Source organism: Diabrotica virgifera, chromosome 7 (genome assembly GCF_917563875.1).
Source record: "Diabrotica virgifera virgifera chromosome 7, PGI_DIABVI_V3a".
Taxonomy (NCBI): Eukaryota; Metazoa; Arthropoda; class Insecta; order Coleoptera; family Chrysomelidae; genus Diabrotica; species Diabrotica virgifera.
In genome coordinates, this window is record NC_065449.1 from 242,680,708 (window position 1) to 242,707,337 (window position 26,630).

The 26,630-nt window shown below is 35.1% G+C and overlaps 2 protein-coding genes across 2 annotated transcripts in view; both read right to left on the minus strand.

The window, feature by feature from the left end:
• Nucleotides 1–26,630, minus strand: part of LOC114329174 (collagen alpha-1(XV) chain) — a gene marked incomplete at its 5' end in the record, with an annotated part of 898,386 nt that overhangs the window by 653,321 nt on the left and 218,435 nt on the right. The window lies entirely within an intron of this gene.
• Nucleotides 20,960–26,223, minus strand: LOC126887816 (uncharacterized). The gene is made up of 2 exons (XM_050655662.1): nt 26,084–26,223; nt 20,960–22,340 (listed from the first exon to the last, which is right to left on the minus strand). The coding sequence occupies exon 2, from the start codon at nt 22,338–22,340 to the stop codon at nt 21,741–21,743; it is 600 nt and encodes a 199-aa protein (XP_050511619.1). The 5' UTR covers nt 26,084–26,223; the 3' UTR covers nt 20,960–21,740.

A 26,630-nucleotide genomic window follows, 5' to 3' on the forward strand; every position in this document is an offset into this window, starting at 1 on the left:
ATTGAAATAATAGTACACAGACTTATTAATGTGATACAAACTACATTTCAAGAAAGCTACTGCAATGCTGTATTCCTGGACATAAGTCAAGCTTTCGACAAAGCTTGGCGCCCCGGATTGCTTTATAAACTAACAGAAAAAGCTATCCCATACACTTCCCCAGGCACACTTCCCAAGGCACTTCCAAATAAGATAATGATAGTTTTACAATAAAAATTTATCCTATAAAAGCTGGTGGAAGTATATCTACTTGGTCCCGTACTTTATACATTGTTTACAGCTGACTGTCCAACCGATGACCATCATCTAACAGCTACATTTGCAGATTATACTGCAATTATGGTGAAACACAAAAATTCCGAAATTTTAACCCGCACTTTACAAATAAGAATAAACGAACCACATAAATGGGCTAGTAGATGGAGAATAAAAATAAACGAGGAAAAATGAGCCAATGTATCTTTCACAAAATGCAACTATCAATACCAACAACCTAATTCCAAAAAAGGTAGTTAGGCCGGGTAGTATCGTCGCGTCGCCCCCGCTAGCGAAATTATTCCGATTGGATTTTTTTGCACAAACTTACTCAAAAAGATGTCCTTATAAGGCGAGGCGCCCATTGAGGTGGAATGGCCGTGGCCCGTGGCGTGGTATTGGCTATTAGAGATGGTTCGGCCAGCTATTTTGATATAGCAGTTGCTTTTTTATTTTTCATTATTCAACATTTTCAAGATGATATGAGAAAAGCAAAATCATATTTGTTTGTTTTGTTTGAAAAAGCATTGTTGTTGGTATTTAATGTGAACATATAAATAATAATTGTTACTAAAATAATACATCTAAGTACGAACATTTTTTGAAATGACAAAAAAATTTAACAAAATACATGGTGGTTGTAATATTTATATGGTCGTAGTATTTTTTTAAATTTACTGTTGTTTTCACCCAATTTTGAAAAAATGTGAAAACTTTGAATTATCCACGTCCGTCTGTCCGTCTGTCTGTCTGTCTGTCTGTCTGTCTGTCTGTCTGTCTGTCTCTCTTTAATCACAACTCCTCCGTCAATATACCAGCTAGAATGACAAATGTGGTGTCAAATGAAAGCTTATAATCCAAAGGATAGTACTAAAGGTGATAAATTTGATCTAGGCTGTTTGTCCGTCGGTCTGTCCGACCGCGAATATACCTTCTCCGTCATTATACCAGGTAGAATGACAAATTAAGTGTCAAATGAAAGCTTATGATCCAAGGATAGTACTAAAGGTGATACATTTGATCTATGCTGTTTGTCCGTCGGTCTGTCCGACCGCGAATATAACTTCTCTGTCATTATATCAGGTAGAATGACAAATGAGGTGTCAAATGAAAGCTTATAATCCAAGGATGGTACTAAAAGTAGGATATTTGACCTAGGCTGGCTGGTAATCGGTCCGTCCGACCGCGAATATAACTCCTCCGTCATTATACCAGGTAGAATGACAAATGAGTTGTCAAATGAAAGCTTCTAATCCAAGGATAGTACTAAAGGTGATAAATTTGATCTAGGCTGTTTGTCCGTCGGTCTGTCCGACCGCGAATATAACTTCTCCGTCATTATACCAGGTAGAATGACAAATGAGGTGTCAAATGAAAGCTTATAATCCAAGGACAGCACTAAAGGTGATAAATTTGATCTAGGCTGTTTGTCCGTCGGTCTGTCCGACCGCGAATATAACTTCTCTGTCATTATACCAGGTAGAATGACAAATGAGTAGAATGACAAATGAGGTGTCAAATGAAAGCTTATAATCCAAGGATGGTACTAAAGGTGAGATATTTGACCTAGGCCGCTGTACGTCGGTCCGTCCGACCGCGAATATAACTCTACCGTCATTATACCAGGTAGAATGACAAATAATGTGTCAAATGAAATAATATAATCCAAGGATGGTACTTAAGGTGATAAATTTGATCTAGGCTGTATGTCCGTCGGTCTGTCCGTCCGCGAATATAACTTCTCCGTCATTATACCAGGTAGAATGACAAATAAAGTGTCAAATTTAAGTTTATAATCCAGGATGGTACTAAAGGTGAGATATTTGACCTAGGCTGCTGTACGTCGGTCCGTCCGACCGAGAATATAACTCCTCCGTCATTATACCAGGTAGAATGACAAATGAGGTGTCAAATGAAAGCTTATAATCCAAGGATGGTACTAAAAATCTGACCTAGAATTTCCGGTTTTAGAAATGAAACCGGAAGTGCTTTTTTAAAGTAGCCGGAGTAGTATAAGCGATATATTATTCGACGTGCTTTAGCAAGATGGGAACAAATGTATACTTTTGGTTTTTATATCATTTCCGGTTAAAAAGTTTTAAGCGGAAGTGCCATATTATGGACACAAAAATAGTACATGTGATATATTTGAAATTTGACCTCGGAGTTGCGGTTGTAGAGTTGCAATAGGAAGTACCGTTGGAAAGTCACTGAAATAGTATAAGATATATTATTCGACGTGCGTTAGTAAGATGAAAAAAAATATTTGGTTGTAATATTTATATATTTATTATTTATATGGTTACTATGGGTACTAAAGGTGAGAAATTTGACCTAGGACTTCCGGTTTTAGAATAAACCGGAAGTACTGTTTTAAAGTCGCCGGAGTAGTATAAGCGATGTATTATTCGACGTGCCTTAGCAAGACGAGAACAAATGTATACTTTTGGTTTTTAAATCATTTCCGGTTAAAAAGTTCTAACCGGAAGTGCCATATTATAGACACAGAAATAGTACATGTGATATATTTGAAATTTGACCTCAGAGTTGCGGCTTTAGAGCTGCAATAGGAAAATACCGTTGGAAAGTCACCGAAATGGTGGCAAATGGAAATAGTAGATATATTATTCGACGTGCCTTAGCAAGATGAGAACAAATGTATAAATTTGGTTTTTATATCATTTCCGGTTAAGAAGTTCTAACCGGAAGTTAGGCCACATAATAAGACGGGAAAAGTAGTCCCCGCTAAGTCTCATAATCCAAGGAAATATCTCGGGAAAGAGAAATGTGGGACGTAGGAGGATTTATACAAATACAATAGTTCAGAGCTGCAGCCAACAAAGTTAAGATTGCTGTGATGGTAGCCAACCTCCGATAGGAGACGGTACTTCAAGAAGAAGAAGAACCGGATGCTTTTTGGGTTCATATCATTTCCCGTTAAAAAGTTCTTAACCGAAGTTCCATATCAGATTCGCAGAAATGGTACATGTGACATTAATTGAAGTGTATTGAAAAGTCGAGTTTAAATCTTTGGTTCCGGTTTTGAAATTATTTCCGTTTAAACAATTATGACCGAAAGTTTAGTAAAAATGACTAAAAATTAGCGAAATATTTTATCCATCAACGCAAAGTTACACGAATAGTTCAAATATCGACTTCCGGTTCTACTCTCGATCCCCATGGGTGAAAACTTAGGACTTAAAAAGTTCAATTATTTGTAATTAATTAATACATAATTTGTGAAATTAGAATAATAATTCTTATGATTTATGCGTTTTATTCACCTTGTAAAGATTTTTGTCAGCATTGTAATATTATAATACAGCGCGGTAGACTAAGTACTATATAGTAGCACCGATTAACTTTTATTTCTTTAGTTTGCCAACCTCAATGCTAAAAATCCAAAGAAGAGAAAACATCATTATTGGGTGCACCCTATCTGGCAAAAAAAATAAAAGTTTGCAATTTTTAACGTTTATAAAAAGGATTTTAACTTGAAGGGGTGGTATTTTGGAAGTGCCGCGCCGTAGCGCCAGTCCCCTTGCCACTAATCGAGAGCAGGTTTAATTTTCGAGTGGTACTCGAATGGTGACCACGTTGAGTTTGTAATATACGAGGACGTATTTAAAAATTTTAAAATCATACAAGACGATCAACAATTTAACATAAATATATTAAATATTTATTTATATAGAAACTTTTTAATTCCTGGATTTTTTGGTAAAACTCTTTTCGGCTGTTTGCCATTTTTAATAAGCACTTTAATTAATAATTATTATATATTGCTAGCTTTGTTATTTGACTATTGACACATTATGGCAGAGAGTCAAATCAAGAATTGAATCTAGCATCTCAAAAATCCAACAAGTTAAAATGTAAGTACCAGTTATAGGAATATCCCTGTTTATGGAATATAAATTAGAGGTCCCGAAACGTTTCCATTTACTTTTTAAGGGGGTAGGCGCAAAATCTTGGTCCAATGCTGTTTAAATTCATTTTTTTCTCATTTTTTCGAATCCTGAAAAAACCAATAAATATTTTTGAAAAATTTAAACGCAGAATGAAAGACTACATTATTACCGAGTTCCGAAAGTGTCTTAAAATATACAAAAAGTTTAGTTTGAATTAAATACTTGAAATTAAAAATCACAATAAATTTTCTCTTTTTTTCACGCCTGTATATTATAATTATAAACATTATAAAAGTTTTCAGGGACTTTCGGCCCTCGGTAATAATGTAATCTTTCGTTATGAGTTTAAATTTTTCAAAATACTTATTAGTTTTCTCATAATTCGAAAAAAAATGCATTTAAAAGCATTGGACCAAGATTTTGCGCCTACCCTCGTAATAAATTTATCCGTTTGTTGAAATATCTTTTAATAAAATAATACCGCTGTTTATAATACTTTTTAACTAAACGAATAAACTTTTACCTACAATATCCTAAAAATTTAAATTATATCGGGTATTATGCTTTATTGCAAATGCCTCAAAGGCCTGTATAGCTGTTTTATATTATTAGGGTTTCTCAGGTAATAAATACTTTATAACAACTGTTATGAATACAGACTCGCCGACAAATTTACTGGTGGTAAAATTATTTTACTTTTCTACAAATTTCTATACAGTGCCCACCTACTTATACTTCGTCTAATCTACTTACCGTTGCACGTGATCCGCGTCATAGCCCGTGACGTCACATGATACCAACACGAAATATTTTGGCGGTAGGTGTGTTCTTTTTTAGAATCATTTTTCCGAGTACACGGGAATTACAGCCACTAGATATATTTTATTATATACGCGTAGAAATAATATTTGAAGATTTCTATTAATGTTAACTTAAAGAAATACACAATAATATATTTCATTTCATTTGTATACCTAAATGGACTATAAAGCGTTTTTATGAAGCACATTTTTTCGGAACACACTATAACTGTAATCGAACGAATGTGACATTTTAGCATAAATTGGTAACATTTATTTGACAGTTGCGGTGATGATACTTCATATTTGTTTTTATTCTTTATTATAAGTATATTTGTTTTATTATATTTACTGTTTATATTATTTACTTTAACTTAAGATTATAACTTAATTCTTGTTTTCTATTTCTAAAGTTTTTATTTATTTACATTGAATATGAATTTGTTTTGTTGTATAATCCACTTCCGCAAAAATTATGTGATATACTTGATTTAAAATGACTTTAAGAATTATTGCGCGATCCCTCTTCAGGTGACAGCCATAACTTTGATTTTTTTAAGTGGGAGAGTACATTATGTGACACCTCATTTAGAAGCCTTTAAAACACTGATTACAATAATGTATAATACTTTAATCCTTTTTGAGAGCGTAGGCAGAAAATTTCGGTTGAATTCTTTTTAAATGCAATCATATTTTCGAATCCTGAGAAAACTAACAAGTACTTTTGAAAAGTTTAAACACAGAATGAAATATTACATTATTACCGAGGGACAAAAGTCCCTTAGAATAAACAAAAAGTTTCTTTAGAGTGATATATTTAAAACTAAATATCACACTCAATTTTCTCTTTTTTTTTCGCCCCTGTAACTTTTTATTAAAATAAACATTATAGAATTCCTCAGAGACTTTTGGATCCTCGGTAATACTGTAGTATTGTATTCTGCGTTTAAATTTTTCAAAAACACTTATTAGTTTTCTCAGGATTCGAAGAAAATGAATGCATTTAAAAATAATTCAAACGAAATTTTGCGCCTACGCTCTCAAAAAGGATTAAAGTATTATATATTTTTGTAATCAGTATTTCAAAGGCTTTTAAATGAGGTGTCACATTATGTACTTTCCTATTAAAAAAAAAATCAAAGATTTGGCTGTCACCTGAAGAGAAAACAAACTTTGGAAAACTGTATGTTCTACACTACTCACGTACTTTTCAATACTATTTTACTTGATGTTATTAATTAGGAATGTGCAGGGCATTGCTATATATTTCATTTGGAGCAATTTCCGAAGTGGAAGTTTAATTTTACCTCCAAATTCAAATCTTTCCAATTCAATTTCTAATAATATTGTGGCTTATTCTCAGTTAAAACAAGTAATTGGACTTCGTAAGTCCTAGGTTTTCACCCAAACTAATCGAAAGGAGAACTGAAAGTAGATATTTGAACGCTTCGTGTAACTTTGCGTCGATCGATATACGATTTTACTAATTTTGAGTTATTTTGACTAAACTTTGCGTCATCATTATTTAAACAGAAATGACTTCAAAACAGAAAGTAAAGATTAAAAGTCAACTTTTCAATACGCTTCGATTGTTGTGTTACATATACTATTTCTGCGACTATAGCGGCAATTCTGGTTAGAACTTTTTAAGCGGAAATGATATAAAAACCAAAACCAAAATTTTTTCTCATTTTGCTAAGGCACGTCGAATGATATATCGCTTATACTATTTCGGTGACTTTAGAACAGTTCATACGGTTGCAACTCTAAAACCGGAAGTCCGATGTCAAATGTCTCATCTTTAATACCATCCTTGGGTTATAAGCCTTCATTCGGCACTTCATTTGTCATTCTACCTGTATTAATAATGGAGGAGTTGTATTCGCGGACGGAAAGACAGATGAACAGACAGTGATGGAACCGAAAGTATATATTTATTCTCTTCTTGCAAAGTAACGTCGAATAAAATATCACGTGTACTATTCCGGTGACTTTAAAACAGTACTTCTGGTCGCATTTCTAAAACCGGAAGTCCTAGGTAAAATTTCGCACATTTATTACCATCCTTGGATTATAAGCTTTCATTCGACACCTCAATTGCTATTCTATCTGGTATAGTGAAAGACGGATAGACAGCCTAGGTCAAATTTCTCACCTTTAGTACCATCCTTGTATTATGAACTTTCATGTGACATCTCATTTGTCATTCTACCTGGTATAATGGCGGAGGAGATATATTTGCGGTCGGACGGACCGACGGACAGACCGCCTCGGTCAAATATCTCACCTTTAGTACCATCCTTGGATTATAAGCTTTCATTTGAGACCTCATTTGTAATTCTACCTGGTATAATGACGGAGGAGTTATATTCGCGGTCGGACGGACCGACGGACAGACAGCCTACGTCAAATACCTCACCTTTAGTACCATCCTTGGATTATAAGCTTTCATTTGATACCTCATTTGTAATTCTACCTGGTATAATGACGGAGGAGTTATATTCGCGGTCGGACGGACCGACGGACAGACAGGATACGTCAAATATCTCACCTTTAGTACCATCCTTGGATTATAAGCTTTCATTTGACACCTCATTTGTCATTATAGCTGGTATATTGACGGAGTAGTTGTGATTACAGACGGACAGACAGACAGACGGACGTGAGTAATTCAAAGTTTTCACATTTTTTCAAAATTGGGTGAAAACAAAAGTAAATTTAACTAAACAGTACGACCATATAAATGTTACAACCACCATGTATTTTGTTATATTGTTTTTGTCAGTTCAAAAAATATCCATACTTAGATGTATTATTTTAACAATAATTATAATTATTTATATGTTCTCATTAAATGCCAAAAAAACTGCTTTTTGAAACAAAACAAACAAATATTATTTTGCTTTCCTTATATCAACATGAATACGTTGAATAATGCTGAAAAAGCAACTGCTGTATCAAAATAGCGAGTCGGCCACCTCTACTCAATACCACGCCACGGGCCACGGCCATTCCACCTCAATGGGCGCCTCGCCTAACATATCCACAGGGTGCCGGGCTGTGCCGTGGTCGAAAAATTGTTTGTAACAAATTCACAAAAATTATTTTTTTATTTCGAACAATATTTTTTTTAGATAATTTTGGTCATTCTGTGCCAAAAAGGTCTCTTGTCATTTTTCTCTAAAATTGATTGTTGTCGAGTTATATGCGATTAAAAATTTGAAAAATGCAAAAATGGCCCTTTTCAAGGCTTAATAACTCGATTAAATATTATTATTACGAAATTCAAAAAATGGCCAAATCAAGTTTCAAACACCTTCTTCGAGGTCCTGAAGAGATTTTTGTCATTATTTTATTACAAAGCTGCCATTTTTAATTATTAACAATTAGCGCTCTACTTCAACTGTATCGCCGCCCCCGTTAGCGAACCTATTTCGATTCGATTTTTTTACACAAACTTACTCAAAAAGAGGTCCTTATAACACATCCACAGGGTGCCGGGGGTGCCGCGGTCGAAAAATTGTTTAAACAATTTTCTTTAAACAAATTCACAAAAATAATTTTTGCATTGCGAACGATTTTTTTTAGATAATTTGGGTTATTCTGAGCAAAAAAGGTCTCTTGTGATTTTTCTCTAAAATTGATTGTTGTCGAGTTATATGGCCATTTTCGCATTTTTCAAATTTTAAGTCGCGTATAACTCGACAACAATCAATTTTAGGAAAAAATCACAAGAGATCTTTTTTGCTCAAAATGTCCCAAATTATCTAAAAAAAGTTTGTTCGAAGTAAAAAAATTATTTTTGTGAATTTGTTTAAAAAAATTGTTTAAACAAATTTTAGACCACGGCACCACGCGTTAGCCTGTGAATATGTTATAAGGACCTCTTTTTGAGTAAGTTTGTGCAGCAAAATCGAATCGGAATAATTTCACTAACGGGGGCGACGATACTGCCCGGTCTAAGTGCCAAGTACTTGGGACTACATCAGGACAGAAGGCTAACTTGGAAAATACGTCTATGGAATATATTATGTAGGTACACAACTAAGAATTATAAGAAAGAGATTAATCGTTTCGTTTTGATTCAATTCGAGTCTCTTGCCATCCTCTGACACCTGATGGATGCTTCGGAATCTATTCGTTGTCAAAGAGGCTTTGCAAGAAATATTAAAATATTTTCACCGGAGTATGGTTACACTGTCCTCTAACGGGAAACTCTGAAATGAGTGAAAAATAATTTCGACCACGAATCTTTCTCATTTCATCGTTCCCCGTTATAGGACAGTCTAACCATACTCCGGTGCAAATATTTTAATATTTGCACCATCTTCTTCGTTTCGTTATGGTCCAATTCAGTCTTCTTGCAAAGCCTCTTTGACAAGGAATAGATTCCGAAACATAAGGTGTCAGAGGATGACAAGAGACTCGAATTGAATCAACACGAAACGATTATTTTCTTTCTTGTCATACCGTACTCTATATTAAAGTACAAAATAACCACGTTTCATATAAGTAATCTACGACGCATTATTTATTGGAGTGTCCTCCTGTACTGTGTACTTCGGTTAACAGATTACTTGATTCGTGGTCGAAATTAAGAATTATACTTAAAAAACTTTACTGGCTGCTTGAAAGTAACTCATGTCTGAATGAATCATTAACACTGAATAATAAAATAATTTTTAATTATGTTAAAAATAAGAAGACTGAATATTTTGGGCACATGTTACGAGGAGAAAGATACACTTTTCAGCAACTGATACTCGAAGGAAAGATAGAGGATAAGAGGGGTCTGAGACGTAAAAAAATGGCATGGCTGTGTAATATTCGTCAATGGACAGGAATTCACAGCTATGAAATGTTTCGCAATGCTGCTAATATATAAAAACAGAATTACTTAATCCTGACTATCTAATGTCTCATTTGACAAAATAATTTACGGTCTATGTATACGTAGAAATGCACGGCACCTTAAGAAAAAGGTCAAAACGGCAAACAGGTGTATGTTCTCAAAAAACTTTTGATAGTGTGTAAAAAATATTTTATTATCAGCTAAGTACTTTCAACACATAACGTGTTGATTGCACACGATTGCACACGCCATTTACACACTATCAAAAGTTTTTTGAAAACATACACCTGTTTGCCGTTTTGACCTACTTAGAAGTGTGTACAAGTCTTACAGTCTTTTCCAATTCCTTAAGAAAAAGACGAATAAAATAATAAAGATACGAAAACTTAAATACATTGGTCAAGTTATAAAAGTATTTCTTTGTGATTAGTGTCTTCAGCAAAAGTATGAAGAGTAGGTTTAAAGGCATTGTAACATTTAGACAAAGCTCTTGTTGAATCAGCTCTTGCACTCCATCTAGTGCTGCTTGTTATTTTAATGACTAGATCGTTACGAATGGGATAGCTTAGTGGAGTTTCATTTAAGCATTTGATCATAACTTCCCAACAGTGGGTAGAGTCTGAAGAAAAGTTGTACAGGGACTGAACAAACCCAGAATACGATATTGCTCTAACTCAACTTTTAGCAGCACTTACTAAAACTAAAGCGAGCGTGTGGCACAAATAATGTAAATTTCAAGTTTGTTAATCTTAGATAAATGAGCCTGGAGATCAATGTATTTGTCAGACATGTAGCGAAAGGTATGGGTATTGGGTGAGAGGGTAGTGACGGAGCGCTGACTCATTTGTTCCTGTTGCTCCCAGTACTTTTGCATTTTTCTAAGATACCGTGCAGAATGACAGGCAGTACTGTTCCTTCTACCAAACGGCATTCATATAGCGACTTATTCTCACAACATAGGCTTTCTATGTGAACAAAAGTATGCACTGTAATGTAGTTTTATACGTCCTCCATCACTTTTATGGTATTGCGCAAGATTTGAATTTTCAACATGATTTATAGGTTTTATTTAATTCTAATTATTATTTTTTCGTTTTGGGCCTGCGAGGCCCCCTTTGGGGCCGAGGCCCCTAGTCAACCGCCTACTTTGCCTAATGGTCAATCCGGAACTGGTGCACATAATTATATAAAATAAAAATATTAACATGGTGAAGCTTTTTCTGGTTATCCAAACGATTATATTTACTTCATATTTATATTGGAGTTACGCTCAAAAAATATCAAATGAAAAATGTTTTATGTGATCAAATACGTTATTGACAACAGCATTTAAAGAGGAATGTATGGTTATAAAATACTAAAATTTTATCTATTTTTTATGATCCTGAAAACCATAAACAACAGTCGTAATTTTTCGATTACTGTATAAGCTTATTTATTTTATTGTGCACTCAAACTTGCTCATTCCTTTTAAATGTAGAAAATACTACCTATATATTTATTTTTGTATTTAAAATGAACTCTTTGGAGCTGCTTTATAAAGTATTTAATTTATTTCGTAATTTTCTTCGGAGCCCAGAGTAGATGATCTAAACGGGTGTCACTACAGATATAGGGAATTCTGTGTGTTAGAGAGAGAGGTATGTGATGTCACAGCTGATATAGGAAAGTATGTGTGTTAGAGAGAGAAACATGGTATCTCTGCTGCTATTGGTCCGATTTAAACGTACGACGGCTCGTTGGAATGGGCGGGAGATAACGAATACAAAAAAACATGGCGGCATAGTGTCAAAAGGGCGCTTTCCGATGTGACGACGTCCGATGGGGCGCGTTCCGATGTGACGGCGTTCTAGCGCTGATCGATCGGTGCGCGATACCAGATGTGCGATCGGTACCTTAATTTTTCGCGGAACGCGAAGCAGATGCGCGGTCGGTACCTTAAGTTTTTCGCGGATCTCGTAGATACGAAGCGCGCGGTAATTTTGGAATTTAAATAAAACAACAACATAATGCAATTTTTTTATTAAAAGAACTTAAAAGGAACACAGCGGCGCAGCGGTGCGCGATACCAGATGTGCGATCGGTACCTTAATTTTTCGCGGAACGCGAAGCAGATGCGCGGTCGGTACCTTAAGTTTTTCGCGGATCTCGTAGATACGAAGCGCGCGGCTGGTAATTTTGGAATTTAAATAAAATAAAAAAACATAATGCAATTTTTTATTAAAAGAACTAAAAAGGAACACAGCACGTCAACGCGTCACGTAAAAACGTCACATCAAAACGTCACGTAGGCTTGTGAAATGTCACGTGAAAACGTCACGTCAAAGCACGTCACGTAAAACGTCACGTCAAAGCACGTGAAAACGTCACGTCAAAGCACGTCACGTAAAACGTCACGTCAAAGCACGTCACGTAAAACGTCACGTCAAAGCACGTAAAAACGTCACGTCAAAACGTCACGTGGGCTCGTGAAATGTCGCGTAGGCCTTATTGTCATGGTTGAATCATCATGTAATATAAGACTTGATCAATAAATAAGGCGTTTAAATAAAAAACCCATAACTTTAAAAAATATTTATTTTGTACACAGAAAAATTACATTGGCATTATTTTATTGACAAACCAGTCACGCAGGCGATTCACATTTGTTTCTGCACATGAAAATAATCCAGCGGCATGACATGGGGGGTTTGCAGTAAAACCAAGATTTCCAGCAGCACGAGGCGTACCATCGAACTTGCAAACATCAATAATATGAGGAAAAATTCCAAAAACGTGGCGTTTCTTATCCAAATATTCTGCTTTTTGTTTCCCTCGAACGTAGATACAGTCAGCTGTATATAACAACTCGGTTTGCAGTATCTTATTTATTTCAGATAGTTCAACTTCTCCATCAGAGTACCGGATGCCTAGCAGATTCTTCTCCACGTATGATGCGGTCTTCTTATCCACATTACTTAGCGCATTGAATGGTTTCGGAGGCAAAAAGATGTAATGACTTCGTTTATAACCTATTTCAATGGAAAGTTCTTTAGGAACAAACCACCCATCCACAACGAATCCCTGAATATCTACGAATGCTATTCTCATGATGATTGCTCGTGTACTACTGACACCTCATGCATCTAATTTAGACTTTTTACAATTTCGGTGAGAGGGAAGTACTCCATTACACAGTCGTGAATAATAATACAATAGGCCTTGGTATTGTCGGGAAAACCGTTATTCGCTTCAATATCGAGTTTTACGTCAACGGTGGATGCTTTCATGCTTTCTTCTTGTTTCGAACAATCGATAACGAACAATGCACGATTCTTAAAAGCTGAGAAATCGAGTAGAGGTCGTTTTTGTTGGGAATGTATGTAGCTAGGATAAAATTCGGTATAGTTAAAATAGGCTTCATTGTAATCGGTTTTGCTAAAATCCAATTGCATTCTCTCGTTTGGCCAGTATTCTCCATTTAACGATAATCTAATACTTTGGATGTTGACATTGTCAAATAAAGTAGGATCAGCTGTAATCTTGTCGCGTTTGTTGGTTTGAAAGAAAACAATAACATAACGAGGTCTTTCAACTGATGTGCTAGTTTTAACAGCCCAAACTTCACGCCTGGCACCTCTCGTAATAGCAGGTAATTCATGTAATTCCCACTTTCTAAACGGAATAACTATAGGTTGATCTTGTTGAATAGATTTCATGAGTTCCAATTTAATATCATCATTGGGGAATATGTGCTTCACTCTAAGCTCAATATTGGTAATGTTAATCTTAGCGGTTGTAACAGTTGTAGTTTTGTCAGCGTTTTGTTTTTCTGTAATAACTATGCAATCGTTATCATTTCGAGCTCGAACTAGTCTTATTGTTTGACGACCACACGTAATCAATGGATAATCATTAAAAATGTTGAAAACATGCTTAAGAGGCATCTGTATGCTGAATGAATGATCTGCAGCGTTTAGAATTGGATCCTTAGGGTAATTCCATCCAGCCATAACCATATAATTAGAATCTTCTTGCGTATAACATGTCATGGCACGTACAGCACTTACGATGCCAGGATCCCGCACTGTTTCCATCTCCCTTGCGCTTTCGCTGTACGTACACGAATCGAAAAGGAAGGCACCCACATTATTTGCTAGTTTGACGCCACCATTTCCAGTTATTTCGAGTGATCCTTTAATGCATAACAAGGTTTCGCTCATTGCAAAAAACGAGTCAACTTGATTAATGCTAAATTCGACAATATCATTGCAGTTGAATGATTTGATGAATGGTGCATAAGTTCGGTATTCAGCCTTTCGAATCGATTCATCAAATATTGGCTTACGATAAATATCAAATATTGGAGGCATTGTGATGTTGTTTGAACGCGCTCTCTTTCCATACATTGTAGTCATTTTTTCAGTTTAAAACCCAACGTTTGTAAAAACAATTTGTTTGCGGACGTAAGATGTTGCTGCTTAGATGGTTGCACAACTAATGGTGTTCTGTAGGCAGATTGTTTAAGATATTGCTGCTGAGATGGTTGCACAACTAATGGCGTTCTCTGGGTAGATTGTTCTATTACTAATCCCATCTGCTTTTTGATCTAAGTTCCAGCACCAATGTGCTCTCTTCTCCTCTAAAGTTCACAGGTCGTCCTTCTTGATCGACAGCCAACACAGTGATATTGGTAATTTCACGCTGTGGCACAACAGGTAAATACAACAAATTGTGAGGGGTTTCGTCAATTGCGTACCCAGGATTTGATTGTATGACAAATTCGTAGAGCGTGTGAGCAGGTCTGTTACCGTCAAAGGCTCCGGTACTAATGTTGCATTCAAAGCGTATGCTAGATACTTTAATAATCCTAACAGGTAGATCTGAAGAATGTGTCTGTCTAGGATTTAGTATTACGGGAGAAAACCCTAATATTGTACCAAGACTGTCATTTGGTTGAAATGAAATTTTAAATTGACTGAAGATTTCGCACTGCAACGTATTGTGGTTAGGTTTTAGACTAAATATCATGTCAGGTTTAGATGTATTGGCAGCCCCCAATTTCTTTTGTATGTATTCCTCAATATCGATAATTTCATAACATCCATCGGGGAAATCAAAATGTTGCACTCGGTTATTGACATCGTAGTAATAAAACTTGCAATTTTCGATGTTTGGTATACTGTTGTAAGAATGGAAAAATCGAAGAGCTATTTCGTAATCTTTTTTCGGATCTAATACGATCGGTGTGGGAGGTTGAAACGAGAATATGTTATTCGTGCTGTTTACTCTCAACAACTGCGACATGATGACTGATTCAGGTCAAGAGATTAATAGGTTTATATACAGTAAAAAAACAAATTTATTCACATTTTTTTTATTTGTTCTAAAGCAAGTTTACATAAATGGCAAGATGCTTGAGAACCGGGTGGGCCATCACAATGAGTCCTCCAATCAGGTCTGTTGTAATGCACGAAGCAGGGAAGTAGTATCTGCAGGTTAAATTCTTGTCGATATTCCCCAGGCAATTTATGCCATATATATAACAATTCTATAGGTTCTACAGTTCGTATAATATAATCTAGCGGTATTAATTTTAGTTCTTCTTCACTGAATCCTTCAAAACGTTTTTTGTGAAACATATGGTCCAGAAGCAGTTCCATGCCTTTAATATGCTCCATTATATAAAAACTTTAGGCATAAATGTCCACAAATGATTTGATTGTAGGTTTGATACTGATGGTTATTATAGAAAATTTTTGTATGTGTACCTAGATATTTAACAAGTTCTTTGGTCGGCTTCAAATTACCAAATGAATCGAAATACTCTACGTCGTTGTTTATCTTTCTATATGCTACCCAATGTGTTCCGCTGTGTGATGATGCATCTAGATTAACTATTGCGCATTCACGTTTTCGAGGACCGTGTCTAGGCAGAGTGTCATTCATGAAAACACCTCGAAAATGTGGGATTTTAAGTGTTTTCGCGTAATGCGCAATCTCTAAGTCGTACAGCGGACGATTGGGTAGCTTTATTGGAAGTTTTTTTTCAGATACAAACCGAATCCGCCTCTTGGTTTCTTACGCAAGTACAGACCTGAGCCGATGTGTTCCATCGCCTTATTATGGCGCATATCCTCTTCCAATTTCTTTTGGGCGTTCTTTGCGTCAACCACAGTCTTCGCCACCCCTGCTGCACCACCGGCTAAAGCCCCCAATGCAGAAAGACCTGCAAATAGGGGTATGAGGGGTAGGAAACCTCCAGATTTTAGTGGCAACACTCGTGGAAGATCAACTGTTTTTCGTCCACCAAGTTTTTTAATTACCGATTTTGCTATTCGTACAGCTGTCAAAGCAGTATCTCTTAACGATGCTCCTCTCTTCATGGACTTTGCAATTTTAGGTACCACATCCCGATTGAAAGAATAACGTCCCTTTCTTCCACGACGACGAGGACATCCCATTCCCAACTTTCTTTTCGTTTTCATTCCACCGGTTACAAGTAAAGCAGCACTTTTTTCGCCAAAGCTAGCGTCCTTAGACTTGAATCGCTCCCAAGCCCTATCTTCCAATTCTTTATCGGCCTTGTGACGTTCTTCGAGAGATGTATGATGCGAATAAGCGATATCGTGTTGTTTACAAGCTGCGTCTAAAGGATTAATTCCCGGATCTCCGCGTGCAAGACGTTTTTTTAGTTTTGTTCCAGGTCCACAATACTGATAACCAGGAATATGAAGCTCAACTGGAAGTTTATTAATTAGAGAGTTCAAAAGACCTTCCCCTTTGAACACCAACATTGGACTGATGGTCATGCATTTGGTGACATTGGTAATATATTGTTCATATTTTTACTATGTTTAACACACGATGAGAGTCATTCAACAAGAGCAGACGTTACCAATTGATAATCTAGATATTGTACAGAAAGCAACCAACAGTAAACATGGAAAATTATTACCAAACTCATTCAGAGCCATTATTTGTGGTCCAAGTGGATGTGGAAAAACTAACGCCATGCTATCACTTTTATTTAGTCCAAATGGCGTCAAGTTTAAAAATGTCTATGTTTATTCAAAATCCCTCTTTCAACCGAAATACCAACTATTGCGAGATGCATTAGCGCAAGTCAAAGGTGTAGGGTATTTTCCATTTAAAGACAATGAAGAAATTATTGATCCCAACAAAGCTCAACCAAACTCTGTGTTTTTATTTGACGATGTCGCATGTGATGGCCAACACAAGATTCGTGAGTATTATTCCATGTGCAGACATAAAGATATCGATGCGGCTTACTTATGCCAAACATATTCAAAAATACCTAAGCAGCTAATAAGAGACAATTGTAACATGATTGTGCTGTTCAAGCAAGACGAGATAAATTTGAAACATATATTTGATGAACACGTATCGCCAGACATGTCATTTGATGAATTTAAAAAAATGTGTTCAGAATGTTGGAGAGATAGGTATGGTACTGTGGTAATTATGAAAGATTTTGCTCTCAACAATGGACGATATCGCAAAGGATTTGATAAATATATAAAATTGTAAGGTGTTTGTTTAGTCGCCAGCAAAATGCCAGATGATACGGTCGCCATTGCCCTTCGCAAGAAGAAAGTTACCGAATTGGCTAGATCAATTCGCAAAAAATATTTGGCATTGAAGTTAGGTAGAACAGATCAAGATGAGTCACTAAATAAACTTTTTAAACCAATCTCGAAGCCTCTCAAGGATATTGCTCAATCATCAAAAACGTTACATCATACTATCACTAACAAGTTTGGACATGTTAAAAAAGAAGAGGTGAAAAAGGAGGAGGATGAGGATGTATTTCTTGATGCACCCGAGGCATCTGATGAAAACATTCAAGAGCCAATCTCCGGTTCTAACGAGATTCCGATGGACGCCACAGACGAATATATCGACCACTATCCTCCAATAAGTCACAAGTACATAAAAGAATATTTGATAAAAGACGATAAAATCGATAAAAACTATGGTCCATTTTACGATAGTATTAGTGGCTGGATATTGGGAAAACGTCGAATAAACTTTGACAAAGACAATGGAGACATAGTAATAATTCGAGAACGGGATTTTGAAGAACGTAGGTTAAGTGGTACGCCAGGCCTATATCACCTTTTATTTTATGCCAACCCAAACCCAGAACAGTATAATGATGAGGATTTACAGAAGTATAAAACACTGCTGATTAACACAGAGATTCATCTGGATACCTTAGGACGCCTTAAAGGTTCCAGCGGAGAAAAATATCATTCTATTATTAAACCTCTATTCAAACCATCTGATGCAACAATGAAAAAGCATGCAACTCGATCACAAAAAGAACTCGACCACAGAACGAAAACAGCTCGGTCAGCATCTTCATCTACGGTCAAAGGAACGGGGTTGGATGACTCTCGTTTAACATACAACGCTGCACCCTTAGAGTATATTTATTGGGATGACGTCAATGAGTTAGTTGATCGTCTTAAACTCTTGGTGGCTTCGAAAGACGCCGGCAACACATCTCACGACAACGAAATCGTGGCTATCATCAATGAACTAAAAGAAGCCAATATAATAGAGTAACTGAGAATGATGGCATCATTTCCATTATGAGTGTCGACAAATTCGGTCATCACTCTCGTAACAGTATCACCCAAAAGGCAGTACGAGTTACATTTCCACATACTCCTGCCGGAAACATTAATGCCGAAAATGTGAAAATTTGTAATGTTAAGGACCCATCAGAATATAGTGATGCTGCAACGAAAAAATACGTTGATAATCTAATAAATGAGATGCGTAGCGTATACTTTCCAATAATTAAAGCCCATGATGCGATATTAGATCAAAAATCCATTAATATAAAAGATTTAACAATCGGACTAAACGAAGTAAGAAAAGAAGTTCCACTGCTCGAGCAAAAGCTACAAAAAATAATCGCAGATGCTATGAATACACTAAAAAAGGATACGGAGAACAATATAAATAAGTTGTTGCAACAAAAAACTAATGATATACAGGATTTAGCCGTCGGACTAAACGAAGTACAAAAAGAAATTCATAAAACCACAGTTCCACATTTAGCGATCGAACTAAATCAAGTAAGAGAAGAGCTTCATAAAACCACAGTTCCACTTCTCGAGCAAAAATTGAAAAAAATAATCAAAGATGATGTGAATACACTAAAAAAGGATGCGGATAAAAGCATAAAAGAAGCTGCAGAAACACTTGCAAACCATACGATGCACGATATGAAGATGGAACAGAGGTTAAAACAAGTGGAGCAAACATTACAGGATATAGTACGTAATATTGATCTATTGCGCACACATGTTGTAGATGTAGATGCTGGTCGTTAATAAGAAAATGTCTACAGAAAAGGAACAGGTGGTGAACGAATTGCATAAACCAGCACGAAAAATCTATCCTCGTCGACGAACAATAATCAAAGGAATCGATGACTTGTGGCAAATGGATTTGGCCGAAATGCGTCCTTACGCACACCAAAATAAAAATTTTAAACTAATACTAGTCGTAATTGATTGTTTTTCAAAATATGTTTGGACACGCCCTCTAAAGACCAAGACTGGCGAGGAAATTACTCAAGCATTTTCGGATATTCTCGCCCATACTCGACGACTTCCGAAGAACCTCCAATCCGATCAGGGAACAGAATTTTATAACAGAAAATTTCAAAATTTAATGAAAAAACACGAAATTAATCATTACAGCACCTACACGATTAAAAAAGCCGCCATTTGTGAAAGAGTCATTAGAACGTTAAAAGCAAAGTTGTACAAGTATTTCAGTTTACATGGATCATACAAATGGTTAGAAGCTCTACCTGTAATTACCGAGGAATACAACAATACAAGGCACAGTAAAACGGGATACACACCATCTCAGGTCAACAAATCCAACGAAAAAGCTATTTTAAACAAGAGTTATAGTCATTTAAAAATTGCTGGTCCAAGAAAATATAAAATTGGTGACATTGTGCGTGTCTCAAAGACAAAACATTTATTTGAAAAGGCCTACACGCCCAATTGGACGACGGAATTATTTAAAATTGTAAAAGTTAAGATAACAAATCCTATAACGTATTTGCTTGAAGACATGCAAGGTATACTGATTAGCGGGGGGTTTTACGAAGAAGAATTACAGAAAACATTAAACCCTGACATTTACTTGGTTGAAAAAGTACTTAGACGAAAAGGCAATAAGATGTATGTGAAATGGCTCGGTATGGACAGCAAACATAACAGCTGGATTAACGTTAATGACGTAGTTTAGGAGGATCTATCTTTTAATCCGCCGCGTAGCAATACATTTTTTGCAAAGAGGTTGTTTTTACCACAAGGAGTAGGGGAATATAAAAGAACTCATGCTTCAGTATCAATGTCAGTACAAGTGAACATGAGCTCTCAAGATAGTGGGTATTCTTCAGGTGGCTCTCAAGATAGTGGGTATTCCTCAGGTGGTTGTGAATTTAGCATCGATATGCCTAGCAACGAAGACTATAATCAAGAATTAGATAGAGCTTTGGAAAATTATGAGGCTGCCGCCAAATCAGAAGTTTTCTACCTGCTTGCAACAAAATACACGTTATCGGGCTATGAAGTACAATGTGGTATAAGCCCTGCAAGATCATTTTCGCCTGCAGTGATTTTATCTCAGCAATATAAACCAACCAGAATATCACTCAGCGCATACGAATGGTATTCCTTTATTTCAATCATTACACAACAACTAATTGATTTTTTCCAATCAACTGATGACCTCATGCACCCAACTTTTCCATGCGAAGAATACTGCACTGTTACCCCGATAGTTTACGATGATTGTAAATTCATTATTGTTAAGAAGCATGGTGTGGAGTACTATATGGATGAAGAAGAAGTGAAGCAAATTGTTGAACTTAACACTAGTGTGCTATCGCCTCGTATGCAGTTGTTAGAAAATTTGAACTTTTGTGAATATTATTATAATGTTTTAGATTTTTGTAAAAATGCTGCAGATAGTTTAAACCCCTTGCAAATATTGTATGCTTTTTGTTCTATAATGTCAGATGATATGACAAACAATGCTCTTAGGGAGTTCATTTATTTTTATAAAATTAGGGTAATTAATGATTTGAATAAATAAAAAAAAAATACCAATTTAGAGTTTTTATTTTACCATAATATATATATTACACACTATTTTACAATATATATACAAGAAAGAGAGAGATAGCAAGTGGATATTGTTATGCGTTTAGTACAAAAGAGAGATAGTAGCTTATGAACATAATTCGTCTCAAAAATCAATTTTTAAATATTTGCAATTTGTAGTTTTAATTCTCTTAGACAATTTACTTAGGATTGTATTCGCTATTTTTTGTAAATTGGGGGGAATCCATAGGGAGCCCCGCATCTTCGACACCCGCATGACATCACTTTTTCACAGTTCTTCACAATTTGTAGTTTTAATTCTCTTATACAATTTACGTTTAAACTGAATCGTATTTGCTTGGGAATCTTAAAATTCGCGGTACATCCTTGCTTGCTGTACCATCGTTCAATACCAATCACATCTTGAGGGAGAGGATGTTGCTCTCCACTTGGAAGCGTAAATGTCTTTGTATTAGCATCAACTACATCCCAATAAATTTTATTGGCTGCTATTTGTTGCAGATTAGCGGGAGTCCATAGGTCTGGTGTAACACATCTGTGAGACATTTCAACGTTCTTCTGCAATAAAAATCTATTCTAAAATACTGTAATGTCCCAATGGTAGGGTTCTAAAACTATTTGGAATTAAATATCTTTTATCGTCATAAGGACTTAGCGCAATTTTTGTTTGTTCTATACTATAGACGTTATGGCTATATGACCGAATGGAGTGTTGAGTAGCAGTTTGTTCCTTAAAAAAGAATCAATATTACTGCCTACTTCAGACTTCTGGTTCAGAATCATCAAACCTGTTATTTCTAGGCATTTCATGTAATGCATTAACGCAAGACTCGTAATCTTTTAAATCGAATAAAACTTGAGTAAAGCAACTATTGCACCAATAATATGGTTGCTGATATACGCATTCAACGATATCATCAGCATCATAAACTTCGTGAGTATGGTCGTAACGCACCAGTAAAAATTTATTTAAGGTCTCATGAGCATTTTTGAATGCAAAAAAACATGATTTACATACGTTTAGGCGATGCTGCTTAAGATAATATCCATTAGCCCATACACAATAACTGGAGTGTTCATCTTCAAATATACTCCCCCAATCTGACTTTCCTAATACGACATTTCTTAAATGTGACGGTATGTGTTTAGAGCAAGCAATAAATTCTATTCCTTTATATGAAGGAATAGGATCATTTTTAGCACTGCTTATCATCGTTTCCCATTTATATAAAGGAAATTTTTTTAATATTATTTTTGTTAATGTCCACGGCAAGGGGGACTGCTCGATGAAATATGATGCTGATACTGTTGTTTCACAGATTTTTTTGATAGACAGGTCGGTCAATGATGGAACATTCATCTACAAAAAAAAATCTATTCTAAAATACTGTAATGTCCCAATGGTAGGGTTCTAAAACTATTTGGAATTAAATATCTTTTATCGTCATAAGGACTTAGCGCAATTTTTGTTTGTTCTATACTATAGACGTTATGGCTATATGACCGAATGGAGTGTTGAGTAGCAGTTTGTTCCTTAAAATCATTTAAACAGTTTACATAATCATCGAATTTTATAACATTTTTTACTATATTATATTTAGTCCCTTTTGCTTTTTTAGTGATTCGACCAGATTGAACTTTAAAAGTATACATTTTTGATCGTAATCCCACAAATTTTGTCATAATTTCTCCTTTATTTTCATCTTTCATTACTCCTAAAACTTTTTTATTTACGCGAGGAATATTATAGATATTATCTACAGCGTAATCGGATGTATCAAATTTTGATAGATCTTGTTTTATTACTTCCTCATATGCATCATGACAGTACAGTTCATAAATAAAGCTATCGGTATCCATATACATTAAATTACATTTATCTGCGCCCAATTTTGGAAGCATATAGTCGTAATGAAATTGGTACATACATAATTTTGATATATCTAAAACAGTCATGCCAATGTATAAGGGTTTATTAAAAACTAGATCTGATTTAATCAGTTCTATAGCTACTAAATTTTCATTAAATATCTTTCTGCTATGAAACCTGGCACTAGAAATTAAATTTTTAGCACCATATCGCCCATTCCATGATCTGACTAGTTTTACTATTCTATGTTTCCTTATATTCTCCATAGTCTTTCCAAATACACTATTATTGGCCAATTTGTATAAATTTCTTCCAAAATCGTTCGTAGCTGCAGCTCTAAGTCGAGTATTTAATTCTATGTAGGGTCGCAGCCACGCAGACTGCTTAAATTTCAAAATTTTATGAATCTTTTTTAAAACTAACCCATTAGCCAGCATTTGTTTTAAATTTCTATAATGAACGATATATTCTTTTTTATTATAAAGTGTTGTCATTAGTTTAGTATGATTTGAACCCAAAGCTTTGCGGTGTTCGGCAGCGAATGGAAAATCTGAGTGCAGATCATGTAATTGGCGAGGATAGTCCAAGTCAACTTGTAACATGTACCCTACGGGAGAGTCATCAGGTACAGACATAACATCAATGTCTTTGACATCCATCCATTCGAACCCTCCGTAGGGTAAGGGTTCTCCCATAGCCCACCCATATAAATTATTGACATCAAAATACATTAAGTATTTTGAGGGCTGTGCGGGGTCATAATTAGACATGTACTTATTATTGGCCTCCGACATTCTACCGCTACATACTGAAATTCCTCCACGAATTGCTTTCTCCATAAATAGTATCATGTCAACGTCACGCAATAACTCGAGGTTACACCCCACGTATTTCAACATACAATCCCAAGAATAACCGGGCATTGTGTAGTACCAGGCTGGATCTAACCCATAAGTTATAAAACATTTTTTGCGGAAAGTTTCAAAAACATCTGCTAAAAGCACAATATCGGTTTTTAAGTACAAATCTGAATATTGACCTAAATTTTCAATGTTAAAGGTATCCCAAACTATTTTAGCATGAGCATACTTCTCATCTGTAAGATTCGTATCGTTTAGCTTATTATAAAATGCCTCTATTGGAGGTAAATCGGTAATGTTTAATTTTTCCCAAGAATCAATAAAATCATAGCAAAATACCCCTTTTTTAGTTATTAATTTAAATTCATCGTCACTTAACCTGCTAAATTCTCGCTTGCAAATTTTAAAGTCATTTTTATTTAATGTTGAGACCAATTCATCTAAAGAGGCTCCTAAAAATCTTAATGAATCAATAAATCGAAATTTTATATTAGTAACAGCATCGTTAAGTGTAAATGAAATGTATTTTTCTTTATTGACTGGAAGTAGACTAATATCTCCTTTTTTGCTTAACTCTGAAATTATAAAATGACTGTCGTAGCCACTCATATTGTGAAAAATAACTGGGACGACAAACAATTTTTTGAAATTTAAATTACAGGCTTGGTGGGCGAAATTTCTGAACTCCCCCGTAAAATGGTCGTGGTCTTTAACAATGATATCTGTAGGAGAAAAACATTTTTCGCATATGTGACACCTTGTGGCTTTACTGGTACTCGGGTTTTCCTGCATTGGTATAATTTTCTTAATTTTCGAATGAATACTTTGAGCTAAATTTGGTAATTCATTAGCAAACCACTCCATGCAGTCAATGCCTCTATAACTCTTAAAAAAAGACAACTTTTCATCATAGCTACATTTTACATAGTATCCAGCACTATACGGAATATGTTTTTGATATTTTTTAGTACAACAGGATGTTTGGAGGTCTGTAACTTTTTCTAACATGCACTCAAAATCTGCATATATGACAAATGGCGTTGTTTGTTTATAAGTATAATTTTTAAAACTAACAGCATCATATTTAGGAAAAGACATTTTACAATTATTCATATCTGCACACATTTTTTCATGTTCCGACAATTTCCCTTCAGTTGAAAAATAATTTAAGCATCTATTGCAAAGAAATAATTTGGCCTTTCTTTTATTTAATTGACCAGCAACTAATTTAGACATATCCGTAATGTGGCAGTAGTGGTACTTAATTTCTGAATTATCATTATCCACTGGAGGTGCTTCATAATCGTTTAATTTAGGAAAATAGTGATTCTGAATTAAAAGAAGATTTACATGTTTGGCAACGACTGTTTTAGTTAATCTAGCTGGATATACTGTGAAAAATGACTTTTCATTATTTTCTATTAATTCTAAAGCAAATACATTGACTGATATATTATTTAATTTTTCAAATTTTGAAATTTGATGTAACGGCATTGGTGCCTCTAGGTCTTCTGTTTTTAGTACTGTACTGTACCATGGGTATGAGGATGGGAGTTCTTTATGTGCTTTAGCTGGATAGAGGGCACTAACTATTGCCCAATAAAAACATGCTTGATCAGAATTTTTTACATTAATACAAGCACGCTTTTTTTGAATACTCTCAGGAAGTTTAATATACGAGGAACCATTTCCAATTTCATATCGATTAATATTTACTTCTAAAGATACAATTCTATTTAATGCAAAACCGGAGTCCCTTTCCTGAAACTCGGATAATTTAAGATTTATTTTATCTTTAACATTCTCAAAAAACCACCGCTCTGTATCGGTAGATACGTCTAGTACAGCATTTTTTGTATTAAAATATTTAAAATTTACAATTTCCTCCTCCCCCGATTTTTTAATAAATTCTCCACAAAAACAAACATTAACTTTAACAACTTTATCTGCTTTTAAAATTTTTCTGATTTTATTTTTAAAAATAATATAACAATCATTTAGGAAATGTGCTAAGTCCTTATGCCATAAATTAACTATAACTCCAGTTTTAATTCGACTTTTAAACGCGGAAACTACATTTTCCCATTTAACTCTATGTTTTAGTTTGTTGTCTAGCCCCATACCGACATGTCTATTGAAAATAATCTGTTTAAAATGTTTAAAATGTCCTACATGCGTTTGCAGTTTTCTAATTGTACCTATAGGCAAAGTGCGTTTTTTTATTACTTTATTACAAGTTTTGATTTGTTTCGTTAAGCGTTTCACCCAAATTTCTTTGTCTTTAGCTGTGAATTTATCAAAAACTATCTTTCTGATTCTTTTGATGAATAACAGTAAATTTTTACATTGTTTAACAATATCCATATTGCTTACCTCTCTCTTTCAGTATTTTCGCTTAGATAATTTTAAATGATGTCATGGGCTGGTACTGTTGGCCGCAGTCCACCAGGCCGTGATAAACTATCGAATACTTCCCGCTCGAAAACTCCTCAATGACGGGGCTGTAGGTATCTGTGACTCTAGGCGGTAGAAACACCACCTCTTCCCCCAAATCTAACAGAACAGCTTGCCCAAACTTTGTCTTCACAATTTTGGCTCCCGTAATGGGTACTGGAATGTCGATCGGTAATTCTTTGAGTTTCTTCACGGGTTTCCTCGCTACGACAGATGAGGCATTAATTTTTGATAAATCCATCTGAAATGAAGGAGTGATATAAATAACCAAGCAAAAAACATTGAGTTGTATTCAAAATCAAAACACGAAAAGATTTAACAAAGAATAATTACGAAGAATGACGAATAATTGACATTCAGCATGCTAACATTAAGTCTTTTTTGTTTGTAGACAATCAGATGTCGAAATAATAACTATCATCTGGAATAAAGGGATAAATAGCAGAGTAGAAAACATTAATTAAAA